Below are 25,748 nucleotides of genomic sequence, written 5' to 3' on the forward strand. Positions count from 1 at the left end.
ACATGGGTTAAGAACAAATGTTAAATGTGTTTCGAGTTTGTGTCTGGCTGGATGGAGGGAGGAGGGGTGGGGGTTGGAAAGTGGGGAGAGAAGGAGAAACATGCATGACCACAGTCTTGTGATCTACCTTTCCTCACTCTTCTATTAGTGCAGTGCATCAGCATGACAAAACTGCATGAGTGGCACTTGCTACCCATCACTCACTCCACGTGCACATGCTGAAGCATGAGGCTACAGTTTCCACACTCAGTATCAAGCAGTTTCACTCAGTATCATGCTGGTAACAGGTGCATGGTCCTGCCACACAGCTAGGAAACAAGGATGCTACGCAGCTTCTTTACAATGTAGCATCACTAATGGGACCAGGAAGCATTGGAATACATTTAGGATTAGAATTTCTTTTTAGCTGTCAATTTTCCGTGTTTTCTATGGAAATAGTGAATTCTGTATACCTGAGATTCATCAAGTATAACCACAGCGACTGAGCATGATTATGTATACTGAAACATAAAGATATAATCAATGTGGAATGTTATTGAAGGTCATTGATTTACCTGTCAAAGTCTAAATTTGCATGAATGAAAGCTGATGAAATAATGCTCGCATTCTAGCTCAAGCTAAAATTGCAGGAATGTTGAGACATGTTTTGGACAGAACAAATTAAACAGATGAGCATAACTGATTACAATTGTCTACATTGTTTATAATTAATAAAAAATTTCAATCAAGCTTCACCATAGGCTCTCATGAATAAATCAAGCAAATGAACTAACACAATTTGTTATGGTTGATAATATTAACTGTAATGGCTGCAAAGAGTAAGGAAGTGCAAGATATGGTGGTAACCAGAGATGGGCATTATTAAAATAAATTTCTATCTGTATAATCATTCAAATAAGTAGATCATTCAGATGAATTTATTTTCCAACTTACCAGTAAAAATGAATTATACATAATCCCATCGTATTTTAATTCTTTACTTCAGTAACTCTTTTCTTCAATAACTATAGTTGGAGTCATGAATGATGGCTGTCAGGTTTAGGATTGTTCTGCGCACCTTTAAGTCACATGTTCTCTGACAGCCAATGAGCCTTCAGTAGTGTTCTGAGCACTCTGCTGTGAATGATGTGTGTAATGCAAGCATTAGAAGCGATTGTAGTGAGTTATTTAGTGAATTTGTATTTGATTTGTTGTGAGCTCTCATGGCTGATGGTGGTGATGACTGACAAATTATACACAAGCAGAAGTGAGGCATAATTTGTGGGATACAAGTTTTCATCAGGCGCAAAGCAAGTGCATGTGCATACCGCAACTGTTGATTGCTACCGGTAACAGTGCAATCCCCATTCTTGTCTCAACCTGCATAAACTGCCGTCATTAATGTATTGTTTGCTTGGCTCAATGCAGTTTCTATTTGATAAATAACTTGTTAATGGTGTGTACAGGAACATGTCTACATGGCTCTGTGAGCCAAGTTCCAGGCTACAAAACTAAACACTTGGTGTTTGATTCACAGTTGGATCTACAATTACATTCATTATATGTACATGTGATCCATCTTCTGAAAGATGAAAAATGGATTTCAGGCACCACATTTCACTGTTGTTTCTACATGTCAAAACCTGAAGTGGATTTGCTAGCCCAATTAAATATGGCATCTGGAAAACAACTGATCTAGCTTCTGATTCAGTCAACACAATCATTATTTCTCATCACTGAAATATTACAGGTAGACAGCTTCAGGCTCAGTCTAATATTTCTACTTCTCCTTCACTGCACAGTAAGTCCATATTAACTGAATATTGTGAAAACAAGATGCAACTTGACAACCAAAGTATGTTTCAAAACCAGTGCATTTGCATGGTAACGAAAATTGATTGCGGAATTGGAAAACCAGCATCTAAAAGTGGGGTTCCAGAATTGATTTTGAAGTCTTTACACGACCACCCAGAAGCAGTACTGGGAAACTGGTTTGTGTAATCCAGTTCAGGGAAAAAAATCTAATATAAAGTCTCCTAAAACTTTTATGGAATGCTGTTGAACATAAACTCATTCAAGAATGTTTTAGGAGTAACTCTGAGTAGGCTTTCCATTACAAGATGGAATAGATTTTCAATGTGACATGTGTGGAGCCAGTTACACATGTCTTATGCAGATTTGAACATTTAAGTAGAATGTACCTCTGGTAATTGATGTGAGGCATTGTCATCAGAGCTGGACATTGTCACCAGTATGGACACAAGTCACTCAGCAAGTGGTCGAACAGAGTCGTATCATAAAGTAATTCATGTTATGTGGAAAGTGGTCACATTTTTACTAATGCTCTATTGTAATGCAGTTTGAATACTGTGAAGAACTGGATGAAACTATTTTTATGGACAGGTACAGTGTCTGTTAATAAGTGGAAAATTTTTTTGTTTACATTATCTGCTTGTTAATACGAAGTATTACCAACATACTTGTGGCTACCAGTGAAAAACATCAGTAATGGTACAAAACTGACCTGTACTTCTTGTATATAAATGAGATGACTGACAGTATAATGCTGGTAATTATAAACTTTACTGCTGTGATAGATCACAAAAATAGTCTGAACTTACACAATAATGAACCATCAATCATTAACTTTGGCTGTACATGAATGAGTAACTGTTTCTGGATCCAACTGTAAAGTGCAGTTGGACATCTCACTGTAGGATTTTCGGAGTACATGCAGGTGTATTTTCAAATTTGTGATACTGGTACATTACTCAGGTCTTGCTTGGCAACTTCATAGTTAACAATGTCAGGTACAGTCTGTTGCAGTATGGCTAGTGAACTGTTGCAGACTATGTGCTGTTGAAAGGTGAATGACATATAATTTATGTAAACTTGTGATTGTAAATTAATGAATTTGCAAAGGCACTGTGCCCTTTCTATTTCATAATATGACATGTACTGGAGTTGGCAAGAGGCCATATATTGTAAGAAAAATGGCATGGTACTGATAAGGTATGTGAAGCACTTATGCACAGTGCCAATTTGAGAACATTTCTTCATGCAAGCGAGTGATGAATCATTTGATGCTGGATACCACTGCCCCTCCCTCCTGACCCCCCCCCCCTCCCCCTCCCTGCCTCTGACACTGATATTAGTTGCCTTCATTGCTTTTACTCATTGACATTCCCATCAGTGAAATGATGCCGAACAAAATTATTTGAATGAAATTTATTTAACTATAAACATTGCAATACAAATATTTTATTATATAAACAGGGTGGACCACAATTCACAGGAAAAACTGGCAAAGTATTTTGAGGATGTGGTACCCTGCATCTCATAGATATATGAAAAATGTTATGTTACTGCCTTCAGCTGCTGACAAAATCCTTTATTTATGCAATTATTTTCGGTCAACTGACCATCATCATGTTCATAAAGTTATTCACATCATCATGTTAGATGAAATATAAAATCATTAATGCCAGATGATGTAACCATGGATCACTGTTATCACATTGTAATATAAATGACATCATCAATCAATAAAAACTGGCACTAGGTAGTGCTCTAAATCATTTTATAACTGCAGTTGGTGTTAATACAATTTTTCCTGTGACCCATAAGCAAATGGATTGAGAAGAAGCTCTAATAACTGGTACAATGATAAGTTCCTTTGATCATGTACTTCAAAGCATTTTACAGAGTATGAATATAGATATGGACTCCCGTATGGCTCATGAGCACCTTTGTAATCACATTTTCATTTAGCAGTGGATCCAGTGTGTTAGATAATTAGATTCATTGAGATTGACCAGAACACAAATATCTACCAAACTTAATGCATTTAAAGTGCTCACATGGTTGATGCGGTTAATCATGGAATTTGAAAACCAGCCATGTGTTTTGTGCTGTGGTTCTCTTGCGTTTACAGTATGATGTAGTGTCTTGGCTTTATTGCTCTTCACTATAACACAATAACTTATCATATTGTTATATCTTTTGACTGTGTGGTATCTGGTAGAACTGAACATTTATTTCCACATAAAACACATCTATACAGGATAACTTGCTAGTGTGGAAGGCTGAACAATTAACTGTTAAGAGAGGCATGAAATCATCTATATCACTCACATCAAAGAGTAACTATAATGACAAACACTAGTCACATGGAATGTTTATACACCACTGTACACTCGTGTTTGCAGGGACAGAATGCGATGCTGCATGACTGCCCTCCTAGTGTTAATCATACAGGAGATTAAATTTCACATGTTGCCCTGCACATGTTACCACTGCTTTCTTCAAAAATGGTTCAAATAGCTCTGAGCACTATGCGACTTAACTTCTGAGGTCATCAGTTGCCTAGAACTTAGAACTAATTAAACCTAACTAACCTAAGGACACCACACACATCCATGCCTGAGGCAGGATTCGAACCTGCGACCGTAGCAGTCACGCGGCTCCAGACTGAAGCGCCTTTAACTGCATGGCCACACCGGCCGGCAGCTGCTTTCTTGAAACCTGGCATTGTGCCACTGGAGCCAGTGGTTCCAGCCAGTCTTCGGTGATGTTTTCTTCTCTGAGGTGCCTGGCATCCATAGTGTCTCGTGGTGGCTGTGGGGTACTGGGACATTTTCTGGTGTTACATTTGTATCTTCTCAATCACCTCCTGCAGTCCTTGCTGTGTCCAATGCATTGAAAAATGAGGGCTTGAGTTAGTCTAGCGCAACAGTGGTAGGCATACCATTTACTCTCATCTGGAGTGTGTGGCCACCTCTGCTAATCAGCAGCTGTGGTCCATTGAGTTCTCAAGATCTGTGAACACAAACGAGTGTCTCCCAGCTGATTTCTGGGTGCTGTTGGTCTAAGCTGACATGTGTGCTCTTGTAATCTAGCAGCAAAGTCTGATACATGGACTGTTTCATCTGTCGTGCTGTGCAAGAATTCTCCTGGCAGATGTAGCATTTGCTTGTACATTAGCTCTGCTGTCCTAGCTTTTAGATCACTTCTGAATGACACCCGTATTCCGAGGAGTACAACAGGTAGTGCCTCCATTTGATTCTGCATTGTGTAACAGTAACATTGAAGAGCTGTTTTCAGTTGGTTCAGGTGTTCAGTTATACCATTTGATGCAGGATGATAGGCTGTTATGCGTATACACTTCATGCCTAATAAAGTAGCTAATGCTGTGAAAAGGTTGGCTTCGAATTATTATCCCTGGTCTGTGGTAATCTGCAATGATACGCCGAATCGGGCAATCTAACTGCAAAAAAATGTCTGCGTCATGGCTTTGGCTGTGATATCCTTCATGGGGGATGTTTCAGGCCATTTGGTATATTGATCCACAACTGTAAGACAATAATTATAGCCTTCTGAGACTGTGAAGGGGCCTTAAGATATTGACGTGCACATGTTCAAAACACTGATTAGATGGCAGAAATCTGCCTAATGGTACTCTGACATGCTGTGTAATCTTGTTCCTCTGACATGCAATCCATTGTTGACAAATCTTTTGCAGTCAGCATGCTTTCCAGGCCAGGCAAAACTTTGTTTGACCAATCTAATAGTGGCTTGAACTACTGGATGTGCCTGATTGTGTACTGATGCAGTTGCTTATGCTCAAAAGAGTTGCGGCACAAATGGACATGTTTTCACTCCTGATAGGTCACAATACTGTTCTACATTTGCTTCAGGCATTGTGATATGTTGTAACTTCAGTCGTCCTGGTTGTTTTAACAAATGTTGTAACTAATTATCATGTTGCTGGGCCTGTGCAAGGGCATCAGAATCAATAGTAGACATTACAGCTTCAACGTGTGAGCATGCGACGAACTATTACCCACGGCTTTGTAGAGAAGCAATTGAAATATATAAACATAGGGATAATTTTAATCGGAAAGAAGAGACCATGAAACTTAGTGATATTTGGACAGTAGTACTACAGAATTACTAGACAGTTTTATCCGTGACGAGATTACGATCGATAGTTAAGTTTTATCTTTGACAAAGATTATCTCTGCATATCACGTGTAACTATGGTCATGCCCACTTTCTATGATATATAAGTCGCTCTCAGACGTCCGACCCGTCAGTCGGCAAGACTCACCGGAGGAGAAACCCCCCCTCTGAAGATGTCCAGCGTAGCTCTGGACGAAACGTTAGGAGCTGAAGAGTTACATGGACCATGACCTTACATCCCGGAAGGTTTACCAGAAGACATGTGTCTGCTGTCATGTTCACAGCCTTTACATGAGATAGGGCATCTGCTGGTATGTTCAGTTTCCCTTGTATGTAAACAATGCAGGTGGTGAATGGGATAATGTGATCTATATGGTGTAGTTGCCTCAGCAATGCTTTCTCTCGTATTACAAGCAGAGGTGTGCATTAGCGGCTTGTGATCTGTATAAACAGTGAACTGTCGGCTCTCTAGTAAATGCCTGAATTTCTTGACTGCAGCTTAAGCTGCATACAGTTCATGGTCATAGGTTGCCCAATGTTGCTGTGAAGGTGACAACATCTGACTGAAGAATGCTATGGGCTGCCAACAATGTTCAACCTGTTGCTGCAGTACAGCACCAACAGCTGTAGGCAAGACACCAACCATAACTGCTAGTGGAGCCTGTGCCACGGGGTGTGCTAATTGTGCAGCCTCTGCAATTGCTGTTTTTATGGCTTGAAAAGCATAACATGCTTTGTTTGTCCAATGCAATTTGTTGTTTGGCTTTGAAGTGCTCTTAAGAAATTCATTCAGGGGCGCCATTATTGACACTTAATTGTATATAAATCCTTGGTAAAAATTTATGTCCTCTAAAAACCGGTGTAGCTCTCTGATTGTAATGGGGTGAGGATACTTGTTTATGGATTCCACTTTGTCTTGCAGTGGTTGAATACAATGTGCATTTCCATGTAACCCAAAAATTCCATTTCCCTCACTCCAAAACTACACTTTGAAGGATTAATTACTAAGCCTTGTGTGCATAAACAATTAAATATCTGAGATATATGATGCAAATGTTGACATCACCAAAATATCATCCATGTAAACGTAACAGAAATCTTAAGTCCCTAGTGATCTCATCTGTGCAATGTTGAAACCTCTGTGCTGCGTTGCACAGACCAAAAGGCATCCTAGTGAACTTGAATAGACTGAAAGGTGTTGCCACCTCTGTCTTTGAGATATCCTCTATGGCAATGCGGATCTGATAATATGTCCAGACTAGATCAGTAGTTGAAAATATAGTCCTACCATGAACACTGGAAGAGAAGTCTTCTCTTCATGGCACTGGGTACTGATCCAGGATGGTCCTCACTTTGAGCTGTCATAATCACCACATGGACACCATCCATTCTTCTTCTTTGGTACCACATGGATTGGGGCTTCGCAACTGCTACCTGAAACTCTGCAAATGACCATTGACAGCGTGCTGTGGAATTCCTGCTTCACCCCTTGCAACTTCTCTGGCATCAGACATCTAGGCCTAGCTTGAGATGGTGGGCCTGGCATGGTCAAAACGTGATGTACTGTTGTGCATTTAACTGGCAGGAGAGTAGGTGACTGCTGCATGATTTTGGGAAAGTCTTTTAGTAATCATTCACATGGTGTATCTACTGCTACTGTACGTACCATCATTGAAGTGATGCAACACACCTTCCCTGGAGTACGCAGGTTTGTAGTGGAATCAATGAGCTGCTTGCATCAGAGGACAGGTATCAGATCATAAAAGGATAAAAAATTAACTTCTATGACAGGCTCCAATATATCTGCTATTGTGAAGTGCCACTCAAATGTATGGCATAGTCCAAGGTTAAGCAACAATGTGGCCTGACAGTATGTTTTAAGCTTAGAGCTGTTAGTGGCAAACAGACAAGAATTTGAAGAATGACCTGCAGAGAATTGATGAATGGTGCAGACTCTGGCAGTTGACACTGAATGTAAATAAATGTAACATATTGTGCATACACAGGAAAAGAAATCCACTACTGTACACCTATACTATTGATGACAAACAGCTGGAGACAGCGTCTGCTGTAAAATATCTAGGTATCACTATCCAGAGCGACCTTATGTGGAATGACCATATAAAACAGATAGTGAGAAAAGCAGACACAAGACTCAGATTCATCGGAAGAATCTTAAGGAAATGTAACTCATCCATGAAGGCAGTGGCTTGTAAGGCACTTGTTGGCCCAATTCTTGAGTATTGTTCATCTATCTGGGATCCCTATCAGGTAGGGATGGTAGAGGAGATAGAGCAGATCCAAAAAAGAGCAGTGCATTTCATCACAGGACCATTTAGCTGATGAGAGAGTGTTATGGAGATGCTGAACAAACTCCACTTGCAGACATTACAAGAGAGACGTTGTGCATCATGGAGAGATTTACTATTGAAAATTTGGGACAGCATTTTTCAGGAGGAGTCAAACAACATATTACTTCCCCCCACATACATCTCGTGTATTGACCATGAGGAGAAAATTCGAGTAATTACAGCCAATACAGAGGCTTACTGACAATCATTCTTCCCATGCTCTATTCGTGATTGGAACAGGGTTGGAGGGATCAGATAGTGGTACCGAAAGTACCCTCCACCACACACCATTAGATAGCTTCCAGAGTATGATGTAGATGTAGATATAGACAGACAAGAATCATTGCAGCTCCGGCATGGTACACGAGTTACCAGGTACACGGAAAGTTCTGCCCCTGTGTCCAGTAGGTATTGTACTACCATGTTGTGGTCTGTGACAAAAAGTCAACATGCGTTACCGGTATGAGTAGTTGTTGCTGTTATGTTTTCCACCTCATGTTTCCACTTGCATGGTGGTGTACACTTCTGCACTTCATTGTAGAATTTCTTGTGGTACCAACACAAATTTTGTGCCAATGGTGAGGGGCTACGACTTCTTGACAACTGGAGGCACGGTTGATGATGTGTTTGTGTTGTTTGTAATGCTGTTACTTGCATGGTAAGGTCTGTTAATTACAACTGGAATGCTGCTAGTGTCACTGCAGACATGTTCTCTTGCAGTGGTGTCAGTGTTGACATGTTTGCTGTGGGATACATCTAGATGATCCTGTCCGCTGTTTGCACTAGAGCATTTAAATTCCCCACTCACACTTTCAGGACTTTTTGAATGTCAGAGGGTAATCGTGACAACCAAATATTGCACAGCACATCATTGCTGACTGCATTCCTTGCCAGTGTGTGCAAATGGTGTAAATGTTGTCATGGGGTTCGATCACCAAACTCCTCAGTCCATAAAAGCTTGTCTAGTCACTTTGCTTCTGATTGGGATAGGCGCATCACTAGTGCGTTCTTAATTGATGCATACCATTTGGCGTTTGGTGGTGCAGCAAGGATATCTTGTACCTTAGCAGCTAAGTCTTCTGTTAGTGCTGTGACTATATAGCTATACTTTGTTTCCTCTGCTGATATCTGTGCAAGGATGAACTGGCTTTCAAGCTGCAGTAACCACAACACCAGGGTATCTTGCCAGAACAGTGGGGTTTAATTGTGACCCTGTTAACTGTGCTGCTTGTAGCTGGCTCTGTGGTGACAGGCAGATTGTCCATTTTTGTGTAAGAATGAGTGCAGCGTGGCTGACACAGAAGTAAGGAACATTCATGTTATGATGCGGTGCGGAACACTGATGCCGATGCGGTTGTGTTATTGCTGGGTTCGCCAAATATGTGGTATCTGTTAGAACTGAACATTTATTTCCACATAAAACACATCTATGCAGGATAGCTTGCAAGTGTGGAAGGCTGAACAATTAACTGTTAAGAGAGGCATGAAATTCTCTATATCACTCATGTGAAAGAGTAACTGTAATAACAAACCCTAGTCACATGAAATGGTTATGTACCACTGTACACTCACATCTGTGGGGACAGTATGTGATGTTACAACTGTATGGCACTCCTTGGGCTAGATGGAATAAAACTAAAGCAATGTAATGTAATGCAATATAAACTTTCTTGGTGTATGATAACCTTTTCCTCCTTTCCTTTACAGCTCACATTGAATGTTATGGCCTGCAGTAATTTTGGGAAACATAATTGATAACCAGGTGGTTGACTACAAACTGAAAATCATGCCATTAAAATTATTCTTGTGCAGTAAAAGAGTTCTTCATCATAATTTATCCTTTTTCGCCATTCTGCTTCAGAGTGTAGTCTCCACTGAAATTCAAGTATAATTTATCATAATTTGTTGAAAGATTAATGCACATTGTTTCATAAGTGCTGTGTTTCAAACTGAAATTTGTAAATCTAAATATCCCATTTTAGTGAGTGCAAACAACTGTCTGTGGGGTAACAGTGAATGTTAGTAATTAAAATTGTACAACAACTACAAGTTACATGTAACTTTTTCTTTATTTTTACATGTTTCACTCGGCCAGTGTGAGCATCTTCAGAAATTACATATAGCTGGGAGTCACACGTTACAGATATTGGGCTTTGTACAGTGCCATACATAAAATACACAACCTGATAACCATAACGTGTAGCCCTTAGTTACGTAGTTTTTGAAGATGATCACATTGGTTGAGTGAAACATGTAAAAATAAAAAAAAGATGTGTGTGGCCTCTGGCTGCTCTATAATTTTAACTAAATAGACTGGCTTCATAATAGAGTCAGTAGCATATATGAGGACCAATGTTATCTACAGGAAACCATCCTGAGAATACTGCATACTCAGTCATTAACACACAAGTTCCATAAGCCCCTTTTTCAAGGAGAGCCTTCAGGAAACTTGGACAAGTCAAGGTATTCTGTAGCAGACAGATGGCTCAGAGCACTATGGGACTTAACATCTGAGGTAATCAGTCCCCTAGAACTTAGAGCTACTTAAACCTAACCAACCTAAGGACATCACACACATCCATGCTTGAGGCAGGATTTGAACCTGCTACCATAGCGGTCGCGTGGCTGCAGACTGAAGGGCCTAGAACCGCTCGGCTCAGCCACACTGGCCGGCTATAGCAGACAGAAGAAAATATTTCTGCCTACATCTGTACAGTATACTAACAGCAATTTCTGCCTAGTGATAATCTACTTGTACTGATAATTATGGTAATTACTTCTAGATTAATTTATGTATGTTTGTCAGGAGCAAAACAGTTACTTTGAATACAGCCACTGTTTGTTCACCCTGTATTACTGTTTTCATCTAACCATCTGAATAAAACATGCACCATCAGTAAATGCCATCATGGTGTTTTTTATTGTCCAGTTCAACTTTACTGTCTAGGAAGAAGATTCTATGTTGCCTTTTCAGAGGAGAGGCCTTTATGGAAGCCAAACAGAGCTGTTGTTAAAAGGTTATTCTCATGAAGATGATTCAGCAATTTGTTGTAAACATTGGCATCTGCAAGAGGGGCACTTGTTGCCTCTGCCCCCTCCCCCCTTTCCCTCCCACACTTTTTCTCACTCCCCCTGGCACCTGTAGTACAGGGTGTACATAAAGTCCAGGAATACAAGCAAGAGGGGCCCTTGCTGCCTCTGCCCCCCCCCCCCTTTCCCTCCCACACTTTTTCTCACTCCCCCTGGCACCTGTAGTACAGGGTGTACATAAAGTCCAGGAATACAAGAACTAAACATTGTACAGATGTCATACATATTGCATTTGTAAGAGAAATTCTGAAAGTTTTTTTACAAACATTCGATATACGAACCATGAGTGGCCCAGCAGATGTCAATACAGTAAACATATTCTTGCCATACCTGTCCCAGCATGGTATCGTCAACTGTGGCAGTGGATTCCAATATTCTCTCCCAGGGCTCTGCTACGTCACTTGGTAGAGGCAGTACATACAACAGATCTTTAATGTGTCCCCACAGAAAAAAGCCACATGGAGTGAGAACTGGTGATGGGGGAGACCATTTCATGAAACAATTGTCCCCTTCTGTAGCATGGCCAATCCATCAATGTGGGAGTTCTGTGTTCAGATACCCACAAATTTCATGATGAAAATGGGGTAGAGCCCATCCTGCTGAAAGATGAACGGAGAGTCCAATTGCATTTGAGACATCAGCCATTGCTGCAACATATCCAAGTAGGAATATCCAGTGACAGTGCTCACAGCAAAAAGGAATGGCCCATACAGTTTTTGATGTGACAAGGCACAGAAAATATTTACCTTTGGGGAATCACGTTCAAATTCATTGCATTTGTGTGGATGCTTTGTACCCCAGATTCAACAATTATGCCTGTTCACTTTCCCATTAGTGTGAAAAGTGGCTTTGTCACTAAAAATTAAGATATCAACAATGCCATAGCCATCCTCATTCAATTGTCACAACTATGAACAAAACTCAAAATGTTTGTCTTTGTCATCATCATTGAGCTTCTGCACTAGCTCCAATTTGAATGGTTCCATAGACAGCTTCTGTTGCAGGACTTTCCACACTGTTATTGGAACCATTTTGAGTTCAAGGGATGCACGAAACACCTATTTCTTTGGACTCCTTATGAAAGTCTCTCATATGTGCTCCACATTCACTTCACTCACACTGGGACATCTGCTTCTCTTTGCTGGGCACAAGCAACCTGTTGTAACGAATTTGTTGTGCTAATGGTAAATGGCCTTCCTTGTTGGTGGCTTCTTACCGTACTTAGTTCTAAACATCCATCTGTTCAATGTTTGGTTCTTGTGCACTAAACAACTGAAATTGTTCTCAGACTTTATGTGTACCCTGTATAGAGATTTTATTCATGTATTGAGTGGATAATAAACATTTTTCTAGGATATTTGAAATAATACAGTTTGAAAACTAAGAAGAGTTTATTCAGTTGCTTTACATAGTGGCCACTTATATCATGACTTCAAGAAAAATGTTTTATACGTTCATGGATAATCATTTATTCATAGAATATAGATAATGATGGTGAAAGAAGGGCACAATTCATATTTTTCATGTGATTAGAAGATGAAAGTTGGCTGGAAGTAGTGATTAGTGTTTGGCTGTTGGGCTTAAGAATTTTCTCATAACAAATCTTTCAGAATTGACTTTCTCTCTCTTTCATTCTCTCTGTCTGTCTGTCTGTCTGTTTCTCTCTCTCTCTCTCTCTCTCTCTCTCTCTCTCTCTCTCTCTCTCTCTAACTCTCAAACTCTTAAACCCCCCCACGCACTCACGTGCACACACACACACAACACACACACACACACACACACACACACACACACATACTTCTGCTGTTATATTGTAGCTGTCAGTCTAGCCTGAGGAGGATAGGTTGAAATGTTACAAAGATGCACAACTGTTACTCTGCACTGAAGCACCAATGAAACTGATATAATCGTGTGTATTCAAATATAGAGATACGTTAACAGTCAGAATATGGTGCTGTGGTTGGCAAAGCTTCTATAAGACAAGTGTCTGGTGCAGTTGTTAGATTGGTTACTGATGCTACACTGGCAGGCTGTCAAGATTTAAGTGATCCTGAACATGGTGTTATAGTCATTGCATGAGCAGTGGGACACAGCATCTCTGAGGTAGTGTTGAAGTGGGGTTTTGCCCATATGACCATTTCACAAATGTACCATGAATATCAGGAATCTGGTAAAACATCAAATCTCTGATGTTGCTGTGGCCAGAAAAAGATCCTACAAGAACTGGACCTACAATGATGGAAGAGAATCATTCTATGTAACAGGAGTGCAACCCTTCCACACATTGCTGCAGATTTCAATTCTGGGCCATCAACAAGTGATACGTATGAACCATTCAATGAAACATCATCAATATGGGGTTTCAGAGATGTAGGCCCACTCATGTACCTTTGATAACTGCACAACACAAAGCTTTATGCCTCACCTGGGTCTTTCAACACCAACATTGGAATGTTGATGACTGGAAACATGTTACCTGTTCAGAAGAACTGTGTTCCAAATTGTATTGAGCGGATAGGTGTGCATGGGTATGGAGACAACTTCATGAATCCATGGACCCTGATATGGTGTGGAGCATGTGTAGTTGGAGTGATATGGGACCCATGATATGTTTAGATACAACTCTGATAGGTGACATGTATGTAAGCATTCTGTCTGATCACTTGCATCCATTCACGTACATTGTGCATTCCGATTGGCTTGGGGAATTCCAGCTGGACAATGTGATACCACACACATCCAGAATTGCTACAGAGTGGCACCAGGGACACTCTTATCAGTTTAAACACTTTGGCTTGCCACCAGATTCCCCAGACAAGAATGCAATGTGCTGTTCAGAAGAGATCTCCACTCTGTCATACTCTTACAGATTTATGGTCAGTCCTGTAGGATTCATGGTGTCAGTTCCCTCCAGCACTACTTCAGACATTAGTCAAGTCCATGGCATGTCATGTTGCTTCACTTCTGCATGCTTGCAGAGGCCCTATACACTATTAGGCAGGTGTACCAGTTTCTATGGCTCTTCAGTATATGATTGATAGCAATTTCAAAACACTTTCACTAGGTCTTTTTCCTTTCTCTCTGTCTGTTTGGGCCTAACTGATATAAATTGCTAATAACTGGAAGGTCAACTGTTTTGGAATGACAGTGCCAGTAGATGCTGATTCTTCATGAAGCTACCAACACTTCTGACAAGTGGTGCATTCTTCTGAATGTTCCGGGTACTTCTAAAGCACCATAATTTTTTCTTTTTTTCTTTGTTGACATTGTTTTTCCCATTTCCTGAACAAATAATAAGCCAATAATAGTTAAGATATCAAGGCAATTATTATAACAATGAACATAATTTAAAAATGACAAGAAGTGTTAAATGGTTTACAATCCAACAACAATGCAAAAACCTGTGACAGCAGAGACATAAATTACTTTAACATTTAAACATGGTCATTTATATGTTAAGCACTGCTTTATGGGTCACTAGATGTGTTTCGTGGGTTTTCTCACTCTTAAGCTAAAATCAACAGAATTTCTGTAGTTACTGAGTTATGGAGTAAAGTTTTTTTTTTTTTTTTTATATTTGTTGTCATGGGTGGGACACTAAATGAATAGCTGCATACTTAATACCTTACCTTTCTTTAAACCCTGAAGTTCACCTGAAAGATAACATTCTGGACTTGAAACTTAACAATTGAAACAACTACTATGGCTGCAACTTAAATTTAAATAGCCTGTAATATAAAAAATGTCCTCCATTTGAATCCGCAAATGTGTCAATTTCATTTAACTGTACTTCCTCAAATAATTTTGCAACTTTGCTAACAGTTTCAGGACACATAAATTTAATTAAAATAAAATTTAAAAATAGTCTGAGGATCAGTTTCACATGGAATCAACCCCTATTGTTTCTAATTCTGTCATTCCATAGCCCTCACTAACCTAGACCTCCAAATTTATATCAGTTAGGCCCAAATCTCCTTGCACTACCTCCTCTCCATCCATAAAATTCTCCTGCTCTGCAATCAAAAAATTCCTGTATCCCATGTCCCATATTGAACCCTGCCTTTTCTCATCAGTCAGCTACCATATGCCCACAGTCTTGCCACAAAGGAGTACTGCTCTCATGACTCAGTACTGCCAACTACTGGCGTAACTGAATTACATTCTCCAGTAGAGTATTGACTATCTCTCATTTTGCCCTGAAATGAGAAATATCCAATCTATTATCCTCCCCACTCCTCCCACAGTGGTATTTCATCACCCATCCAACCTAACACGATATCCTTTTCAGTCCCTACTCCATTCCTGCTCTGAAGTCCTTACCTCATGTGTCTGCAATAGATCCGGATGTAAGACCTGTCCAATGCATCCTCCCATTACTGCCTACTCCAGTCCTGCCACTGGCATCTCCAACCCCATATAAGGGAAGGCCACCTGTGAAACTGCCTTTTGATTTATAAGCTTCATTGCAACCACACACATTCTGTATGAGAATGACTATGAGGGTCGAATGAAAAGTAATGCCTCCACCTTCATTAATTGGGTTTGGATGGGAATATTTTAATAAATCAAATACAGAAATAATAATAATGTGATTTTCAATTACCAATATTCCTTTTCCACATAATCACCAGCCAATTGGATACGTTTCTGCCAACGATGAACAAGTTTTCTGAAGCCGTCATGGAAGAAGTTGACACTCTGTTTCCACAACCATAGCCTCACAGTTCTCTCAACCTCTTTATCAGAAGCATAATGATGTCCCTGCAGATTGTCTTTCATTATCGGGAGCAGATGGAAGTCAGACGGTGCTAAATCTGGACTTTATGGAGGATGCCTTATGGTGGTGAGATTCAGTCTCTGAAGTTCTGCTATGGTGGCACATGAAGTGTGTGGTTTGGCATTGTCATGCTGTAGGAAAACATTTCCCTTTTCCTTGCAGACCCTTGTTAGCTCTTGTTTTAGAGTTCGCAGTGTTGTGATGTAATGCTTTGAATTTGTTGTTGTTCCATGATCAAGGAAATCAACATGGATAACACCATCTGCATCCCAGAACACTGTGTCCATGATTTTTCCAGCTGAGGGCTGCATCTTGAATTTCTTTTTCTGGAGCAAGTCTTTGTGTCAGTATTCCATAGACTGACGTTTTGTCTCTGGGTCACAATGTTGTACCCACATTTTGTCTCCTGTCACAGTTGAATGGAGAAAGGTGTCACCTTCATTCTCATAATGCAAAGGGAGTTCCTGGCAGATTTCAAACCTGTGCACTTTCATTTCAGGAATCAGCATCCGGGGTACCCATCATGCACAGATCTTCTGATAGCCAAGCAAAGCAATAATATGACCCACATATTCTTGTGAAATTCTGATTGTGCTTGCAATTCCACTCTGAGTGATACGACGATCATTCTGAATCAATCTGTCAACATTTTTCTTCTGAAACTCAGTGGTTGCTGTGATATGCTGTCCAACTCTTTGTTTGTCATGCAGGTCAGATATTCCCACCTCAACATCTTTAAACTTACTCGCCCAATGATGCACAGTACTCACATCAACACAGCCACCATAAACTGATTCCATTCTCTGATGAATCTCCTTTGTCATGACACCTTCTGATGTCAAGAATTCAATGACTGCACATTGCTTAAATTGCATTGACTGAATGTCTGCGCAGGGTCCCATGCTTTACACTGTAACAACACAACTGTTCAATGCTAAGGCTTCCCGCCAACTGGAGCTGTAGAGAAGAGGTTACGGAACAAGCCTGTACTTGACACGTACCAATGCTGCCAACTGTTGAAGAGTTATGAAGGTGGAGGCATTACTTTTCACTCAACCCTCGTGCTAACGAGCTGTCTGTCTGTGTGAACATCCACCACCAAATTGTGGCCAAGAGACAGCTAACCACCAAGTTGCTAAACATGACTCTCAACATTTTAATTACAGCTTCACAGCCTGTGCCATCTGGATTCGTCCCACCAACACCAGCTTTTCTGAATTTTGCAGGGGGCAATTGTCCTTAAAATGTATCCTTTGTTCCCATAACTTTCCGGGTCTCAACCTTCATTAGTCCCTATCTGCCACTTGCTTATCCCACTCCCTGCTCTCACTACAGTTCACAGACATCCACTGTCCTGCCAATGCACCTGCAAGTCCTTCCCTCTACTCAAATTTTTGTCTCTCCATTTACTTTCTGCCTCCACCCCCTGCTCCACTCCACAACTCCCCACTTGCAACATCAGCCCTATCCCAAACCCATCACATCTCTGTATGCTGCTACAGGCATCACTAGCATCTTCCCCAACCTCTACCTTGCTATCCCTCTCCCTCACCATTCCATGCCTCACCCTCAGCTCCACCATCCATCCATGTGAGATGGAGTCAGTCAGGCCTTAGTGGCTTGAGACAATAGCCATGTGTGTGGAAGTTGTGTGTGAATGTGTGATAGTTCTACTTCTGAGGAAAGACTTTATCCAAAAGCTTGTATACTTGTAGTATTCTTTTCATTCTGCCTGTCTGCATCTCAGTACCTCCTCTATGTGGTGAGTAGCATTCCATTCTTTTCATATTTCAGTTATCCCATCCTGGACTTTCCATTGTTTGATTTCCATTTATAATCAAAACCATTTGTAGTTAAAAGTTCTGTGTAAATCCCATGTGGTACTGATTTTTTGTGGTGTCAATATTGATGGTTTATATTTTTGAACTATGATTATTCACTTTGTACTTGACATACAAAATTATTAACTCAAATTTGTGTACTCTAATTGTCTTGATTTAAATTAGAATTTTTAAGTTTTAGCTTGCCATGTATTTAAATGTGAAAATTGTTTTTGGGCATGTTTCCTGATGCTCTTACAACATGTATTATTGATTACAAATAGAGTACCAGCTTTTGTTATTGTAACCATTATATTTTGTCTGTAGGATTCTTATTGGTGCTCCTCGTGCCAATTTTAGTCACTATGTCAATGTGACTGAACCTGGAGCAACTGTTCGGTGTGCCATTGCTGGAAGTTGTACAACAGTGCTTCTTGATAGTGTTGGTAAGATTCTGTCATCGTAAATTTTGAGATGTGTATGGTGAATGCTAAAATTAACATAAGTTAGAATGAATGATGGACTACACTAAGAAATTTGTTAATTCTGAAAAAAACTGCAAATTATGCACTAACAAATTGACAGCATGAAAAGACATTTTTCATTATGAACAAATGTATTAGAAAATGTATAGGTAATTCCATATAACTTGGCTAAATTTTTTCATGCTTCAGTGGAATTCATGTAGAGTGGGGGACATAGCTACTCACATCAGTAATAGTAGTAGTAGTAGGAGGAGGATTTGCCATTGAATAATATTTCACAATAATATTTGACAAATCACAATTGCACAGACTCTCTCCCCCCCCCGCCCCCCCCCCCCCCCCAAAAAAAAAAAAAAAAAAAAAAAAAAAAAGAGCAAATAATATTAAATATGAGCTACACTACAGAAAGACAAAAAAGACAATTTCAACAACTAGAAAGCACTTTTTTGTATAGGTAGTTAGTAATATCCAGCATCAAATCAAAGCTATTAATTTGTATGAAGGGAGAGGACATGGCTGTTGTGTGAGGCACTGACAGTTTAAGACTGATCTGTATAAAGACAATAATTTTACCACAATTGCTGTTCTTGCACTGACATTAGTTCATCACAATAGCACTGTAAAAGTTCAAGGGCTGCTTATAAAGATACAAACAATATTAAATCTAGAGCGGCATAGTTGTAAAAGGCTAAAGAACTATTGGACATTGTAAAACACCAAATTCAGAGTAAATAACTGAAGTGCACTCCAAGAGAATATAAGTCCATAGCAGCTACAGAATAACTAGCATATTGAGAAGGTACCAATAACTTTCAGATTTAACAAAGCACTAGCTATAAATTAAGGATTGGGCTCCTTTATTCATATATTATGGCCATAGCTGTTGCCAATAAGATGTGATGAGAGTGGCACTTGTGACAAGCATCCTTGGCAGCAAATGAATAGTTGTGTACTCAGTAACACTGTCTGGTGGAGGATACCAAATCCCTTTCCACTTTAAACAACCCTTAGGGATGGAAATGGCTGGGATGTAATGTAGACTTCTGATAAGGGAGGACAAAATGAAGAGAGCCCTGCGAGAGGCTTCTGTGCTCCTGCCAGAGGCTTGTGACAGGTGCAACCAAAGATAGTATTGCCAGCTGTTGATGGTCTCCTATAATGAACATCAAAGCCGGTGGGAGTGCTCATGCTACCAAGGCTTTGTTCAGAGATGACAGAAGGGGCAGTGGTTTCAAAGGTACAGGTTAAACTGCTGAGTGGCATGACTGACAATGGAATGGTATGGAATGTGGACTGCCCGTACTTCAGATATGGTGCTGCACACAGTGTAGAATAATCTTCTGATGGTCATGACCTCATGTGGTACACCAGAATTTCACAGACAACTTCTGATGTGCTTAGTGATAAGTGGCCATTCCTAAGCCCAAATACCTGTGCCCAGACTGACATGCCAGCTCCTCCACTCACCACTGTGATATATCAGGAGAGTAACAAGTTACATATTTAACTTTTCTGTGTGCTTTTATAGTTTGATTCTTAAATTATTAATACTAGGATCAGTAGCATATGTATGTGTGCTGTGTTTGGATGCAGGGTGAGCCGACTGCATTTCAAGGACAGCTGAAGGCACATGTGCTTCAGTCAGATGTCTGTTGGATGCTGCCTTGAGGTGTAGCAGTGGTGGAGAATCTGGTGCATGACATGGTACACCTCAGATATCAGTTATTTTACCAACAGGCTCTGCTGCAGGCAACTTTCAGTTTACCCAGTGTGAGGGAACTGTCCTCACTGCAGAGTGAGTGACAGATTTTTAAATGTTCATGTTGCTTGTGATGAAGTGTCACTCTGGGGGCTGCCTGTCTGGCCTCACCCATTCACACTGAGATTGGAGAAATGGCTGCTCCTTCAGCAGGGTCCAGGCATGCACATGGAGACAGAGATTTGCTAGTCATTGATAACTTCAATATTAGGCTCATTATGGAGCCCTTTAGGGAAATAGTGTCCATGGCTGATAAAGAAGTTCAATTTGCACTCAGTGTGTCTGCCAGGGGCCCCATCAGGGATGTGGAAAAAGCCCTGCTGTGGCTACTGGGGGTCCAAATTGCAGATGTGTGCAAGATGTGACTCATGTTGGCAACAACAGTGCCTCTTGCTTGGGTTCTGAGGCCATCCTCAGTTCATACTGGCACTGGGGAATGTGGTGAAGACTGCTGGTGTCACTTACAGGGTGCAAGAAGAGCTCATAATTTGCAGCATTGTACCCAGAGTTGATCAGGTCCTTTGGTTTGGAGCTGAATGGAGAGTCTCAATCAAATGATCCATCAATTCTGTGATGGTCTTGTCTGCAGATTACTGACCCTCCATTGTGTGGCGGAGAATTGTAATACTCTGCTTGATAGGTGAGGTGTGCACTATGCGTAGGAAGCTGCAACTCAGGTAGCAGAATAACTGCCTCCTTTGTGGGGTGTAGAATTGTAGAACTCTGCTTGATAGGAGAGGAGTGCACTACACATAGGAAACTGCAACTCAGGTAGCAGAGTAACTGTGGACTGCGCATTGGAGTGTTTCACATTAGGCAGTAATCTGAGGTCCTGTGATGAACACTCATCAATAAGCATGCAGAGAGCAGAATCAGACCATGTAAAAAGTACAGATACTTAGACTGCCAAAATTTTAACAGTAAATTGTTGAAGTATTTGTAACAAAGTTGGTGAATTTACCATTCTCTAGGGAAGTTGTCCACTCAAATTGCTCTTGAAATGGAGAGCTGGCTGGAACCATAAGTATAAAGCTCCAAAATATTTCGTTAGGCATAGAATGTGTATTAGATGTCATATGAGGGGCAGTGTTCATTGCTGTCGACAAAAATATTGTATCTATAGAGGTTGAAACTGAATGTAACTGTGAAGTTATATGGATGTGATAACAGGCCTAGATTAACTAAAGTTAATTATCACTTGTTTTTACCAGTTGCTCAATTCCACCATATCAGTTGAAGAGTTATTCAAAAAAGACTACACTCATTAGCACAGAAGTACCAACATCATGCATTATTAGTTGGAGATGACTATAATCTACCAAGCATAGACTGGGACATCTATGGATTTATTTCAGGCGGTATGGGCAGACAGTCTATGGAAGTAATTTTGAACATGCTTTCCAAAAACTGCATTCAGCAGCTTGTATGACAACCCACATGCAATGGATATGTTTTAGACCTTGTAGCTACAAACTGACCTGACCTTATCAGTGGAGAGACAGGGTTAGTAATCATGATGTCATCATAGTAAACAGTTTATATTAGATTACATTCAGTTTTAGCTCCATAGACCCAAAAAATAAGATGATTCTTGAGGGTGTGGAACATGTCAGAAAGTATAACATACAAAATGTCGGCATGAAACGTAGTTATGCACTATTAATAAATTTATCATAATCTTCACTGTTGTGACAAAGTGCTGTCAAAACTGAAATCTAACAGACATTTTTACTTAAGCTGGCCTAACAGTCTCTGTTAAGATATTTATCTATAGAGTAGAAGGAGTTGCCTCTCAAAAAGTCTTTCAAACTCTGTTTAGACCATGTTTTATCTGAAACAAAGTTTTTAATATTTGCTGGCAATTTATTGAAAATGTGTGTTCCTGAATATTGGACCCCTTTTTGGACCAAGATAAGTGATTTTAGGCCTTTACGTAGAATGTTTTTATTCCTAGTATTGATATTATGTATTGAGCTATAGGTTGGAAACAGAGATATATTACTTGAAACAGATTTCATTAAGGAATAAATACACTGAGAAGCAGTGGTTAGAATACAAAGTGCCTTGAACAGGTATCTACATGATGTTCTTGAATTTACTCCACAAATGAATCTTATTAGACACTTTTGCATGCTAAAAACTTTTGCTCGGTTTGATGAACATGATCCTGTGTGGCATAATAGAATGAAAGTAAGCAAAGTTGCAATTTTTTTAATATATATATATATATATATATCTCTTACATCTGACATTATCCTCACTGCAAATGCAGATTTGTTTATGTGCTTAAGCAATTCAGTGTTATGTCCTTCCCAACTGATGGTTAGCTATAGATGAGAAAAAAAAGGGAGTGTATTTTAGCTAGAAAGAGCAGATAAGCAGTTGTTAGCATACCATTTAGACAATGAATGGACTTAGAGGAATTATATGCAAAGGTTAAACTGATTGTGAATCACACTCTGGAGAAAAATGTGCTGAGTAAGTGGATTAAGGAAGCAAAAGATCCTTCATGGTTAAATATCAAATTTCAGGAAATGCTGATGAAGCAGAGACAGTTGCATTCTCCATTCAAATAAGAATGTGCAAATGTAGACAGGCAAAAGTCAGTAGAAATTTATGCATCTGTAAAAAGATCAATGTGCTAAGTGTATATTTCTCACCGTCCTACTTTAGTGCAATATCTCAATTAGAACCCATGAAAATTTTGGCCCTACATAAAATCACTATGTCAGTCAAAGTCTTTTATTCAATCACTTGTTGGCCAGTCTTATGTGGGAAGAGAAGACAGCAAGAGGAAAGCTGAAGTTTTAAATTTTTATTTCAGCAATTATTGTCAAAGAGGATCATACAAGTATACCATCCTTAGACTGTTGCATACACTCCCATATGCAGGACATAATAATAGGCATCCCCGGTTCAGAGAAGCAACTGAAAGTCAGCAGGTCCAGATGGAATCACAATTTACCTTTAAAGAAAGCACTCTACAGCATTGGCCTCTTACTTAGCTTGCATGCATCATGATTCTCTTGCCCAGCACAAAGTACCAAGCAGATGGAAGCAGACACAGATGATTCCAGCTTATAAGGAAGGTAAAAGGATGGTCTTGTGGAATTACTGACCAATATCCTTAACATCAGTCTGCGGCAGAATCATTGAATATATTCTGAGTTTGAATATGATAACTTTCCTTTAGATGGAAAACTTCTGTCCACAAATCAGCCTAGATTTAGAAAGCATTACTCTTGTAAAACTCAGCTTGCTCTTTTTTCAAATGATATCCTGTGAACCATGGATGAAGGGAAAGAGGCAAATTCCATATTCCTAGATGTCTGGAAAGCATTTGACATGGTGCTCCACATGTAAGTTACTACTGATGAGTAGGAAAAACAATCCTATAATATTTGAATACAGCATTAGTAGTGTGCTGCTTGACACAGTCACACCGATTAAATATTTAATCATAATTTTGCAAATCAAGATGAAATGGAACAAGCACTTAAGGATGGTAGTGGGGAAGGTGAATAGTCAGCTTAAGTTTATTGCAAAAATTGTAGGAATGTGTATCTCTACTATAAAACAAACTGTCTATAGAAAACTAGTGTGACCCATTTTTGAGTACTGCTGGAGTGTTTGGACTTCCCAGCAGGTCAGATTGGATTAGATTTTATTTTATTTTATTTCGTGTTCTATAGGTCCAACTGTGTTGGGTTCACAAGGATGTGGAATGAGTCAGTTTTTTACAAATACATTATGATAGTCTTACAGCATATACAAACATTTGAGTACACAATTACATAAACATTTATACAGTAATTTCTTTGAGTAGCAGTACAGAAAAAAGAAGGTACATATTTTCTTAGAATTGTTCAAACACTACAGGAAAACAGATACAGAGCACAAACAGATTCAGAGCTCAAGTTAGATAACATTCTTAGTGGCATTATGTCATCTTGTATTATATAATATTAAAATCTTACAATTTCTTTCCTTAAAAATTCATTTAGACTATAAAAAGCTTTTCCTAGCAGAAATATTTTAGTGCTTTCTTAAACTTATGCTTGTTATGAATATCTGTCTTTACTTCAGGAGGAAGAGCACTAAAGAATTTTGTTCTAGTGTAGTGAACATTGTTTTGCACCAAGCTCTGATTTCTATTCTCACTGCATATGTCATTCTTTCTCAGTGTGTTACTTCTCATGATAATTAATGTTTGGTAGAAACATCTCCATATTTTTACAGACAAAACACATGAGAGAAAAAAAATATTGGCGTGTAGTTGCATATATTTTAAGTTTTCCCAAGCTATTTCTACATGAGTCTCTTGAGCACAATCCACATATAACTGTTAAAGCTCGATTCTGAGCAATGATCACTTTCCTTGCTAATGGCTGGGTGCTCCAAAAAATAATGCCCTATTCAGTGAGTGAATGAAAATAGCCATAGTATGCCACTTTTGCAGTTTTAGGTTCAACAAATGTTGTGACAACCTGTAAAGCATACATAGCAGAGCTAAGTCTCTAACAGAGATCTATTATATGCAGAGATCAGTTCATTTTCTTGTCACTGTGCACTCCAACAAATTTTGTTGTTTCCATTCTTTCTATTGGCTGATTACCACATATCACACTTAAATCTCTATCATCTTCTGTTTTTGTACAGAACTAAATAAAACTTGTCTTACTGGAATTTAGTGAGACACCATTCTCCTTGAACCAATTAACCACATCCGTGGTTAATGGATTCCTCAAGATTACTATCTGTTCTACTGCTCACAAAAATTGTGGGATCGTCAGAAAATAAAGTAAATTTATATGACAGGCTTGTACATGATGCTAGATCATTTATAAAAGTCAAGAATAATAGTGGCCCAAGAACTGAGCCCTGAGGCACTCCACATATAATGTAACTTCTTTCAGAATGTGAAGAAACATCACATACTCTACGTGAGCTATTCTAGTCAACTTCTTGTTTTCTGTCTTGGAGATATGGCTGTAACCAGTTACCTGCAATACCACTTATTCCTGCTAATTTTGCTTTTTGCAAGAGAATCTGGTGATCAATGGAGTCAAACACTTTAGACAAACCACAGAAGACACCAATTTTCTCATTAAGGGTTCCTAGGACTTCATTTGCAAGTGCATAGATAGCATCTTCTGTTGAGCAGCCCTTTTGAAAGCCAAATTGGCTGTTGCTGAGAACTTTGTTCTTCATGAAATGATCAGTAATCCTTACATGAGTTAGCTTTTCTAGAATTTTAGAGAGAGCTAGCAGCAAAGAGATAGGTCAATAGTTAGTTAGTTCAGTTTTATAACCTTTTTTGTATAGGGGCTTCACAATGGCATAATTAAGTCTACGGGAACAACAACTTTTTGAAGGGAACTATTGAAAATATGATGAGAATGTCCCTTATCCACACACAAGAGTTTTTCAATAAATTATTAGAAATATTATCAACACCTGCAAAGTTCTTACTTTTTAGAGAAATGATGATTTTTTGAATTTCATCTACCTGGCAGGATTCAGTGG

General features: G+C 39.5%; 1 protein-coding gene across 1 annotated transcript in view; it reads left to right on the top strand.

The window, feature by feature from the left end:
• LOC124614042 (integrin alpha-PS5-like) overlaps positions 1-25,748 on the top strand; it is a 586,089-nt gene that overhangs the window by 35,858 nt on the left and 524,483 nt on the right. Inside the window, exon 2 of the mRNA XM_047142872.1 lies at positions 18,306-18,424. Coding sequence (XP_046998828.1) covers positions 18,306-18,424 — 119 coding nt within the window. The remainder of the gene's footprint in view (positions 1-18,305; positions 18,425-25,748) is intronic.

The sequence above is a fragment of the Schistocerca americana genome, chromosome 4 (genome assembly GCF_021461395.2).
Source record: "Schistocerca americana isolate TAMUIC-IGC-003095 chromosome 4, iqSchAmer2.1, whole genome shotgun sequence".
Lineage (NCBI taxonomy): Eukaryota > Metazoa > Arthropoda > Insecta > Orthoptera > Acrididae > Schistocerca > Schistocerca americana.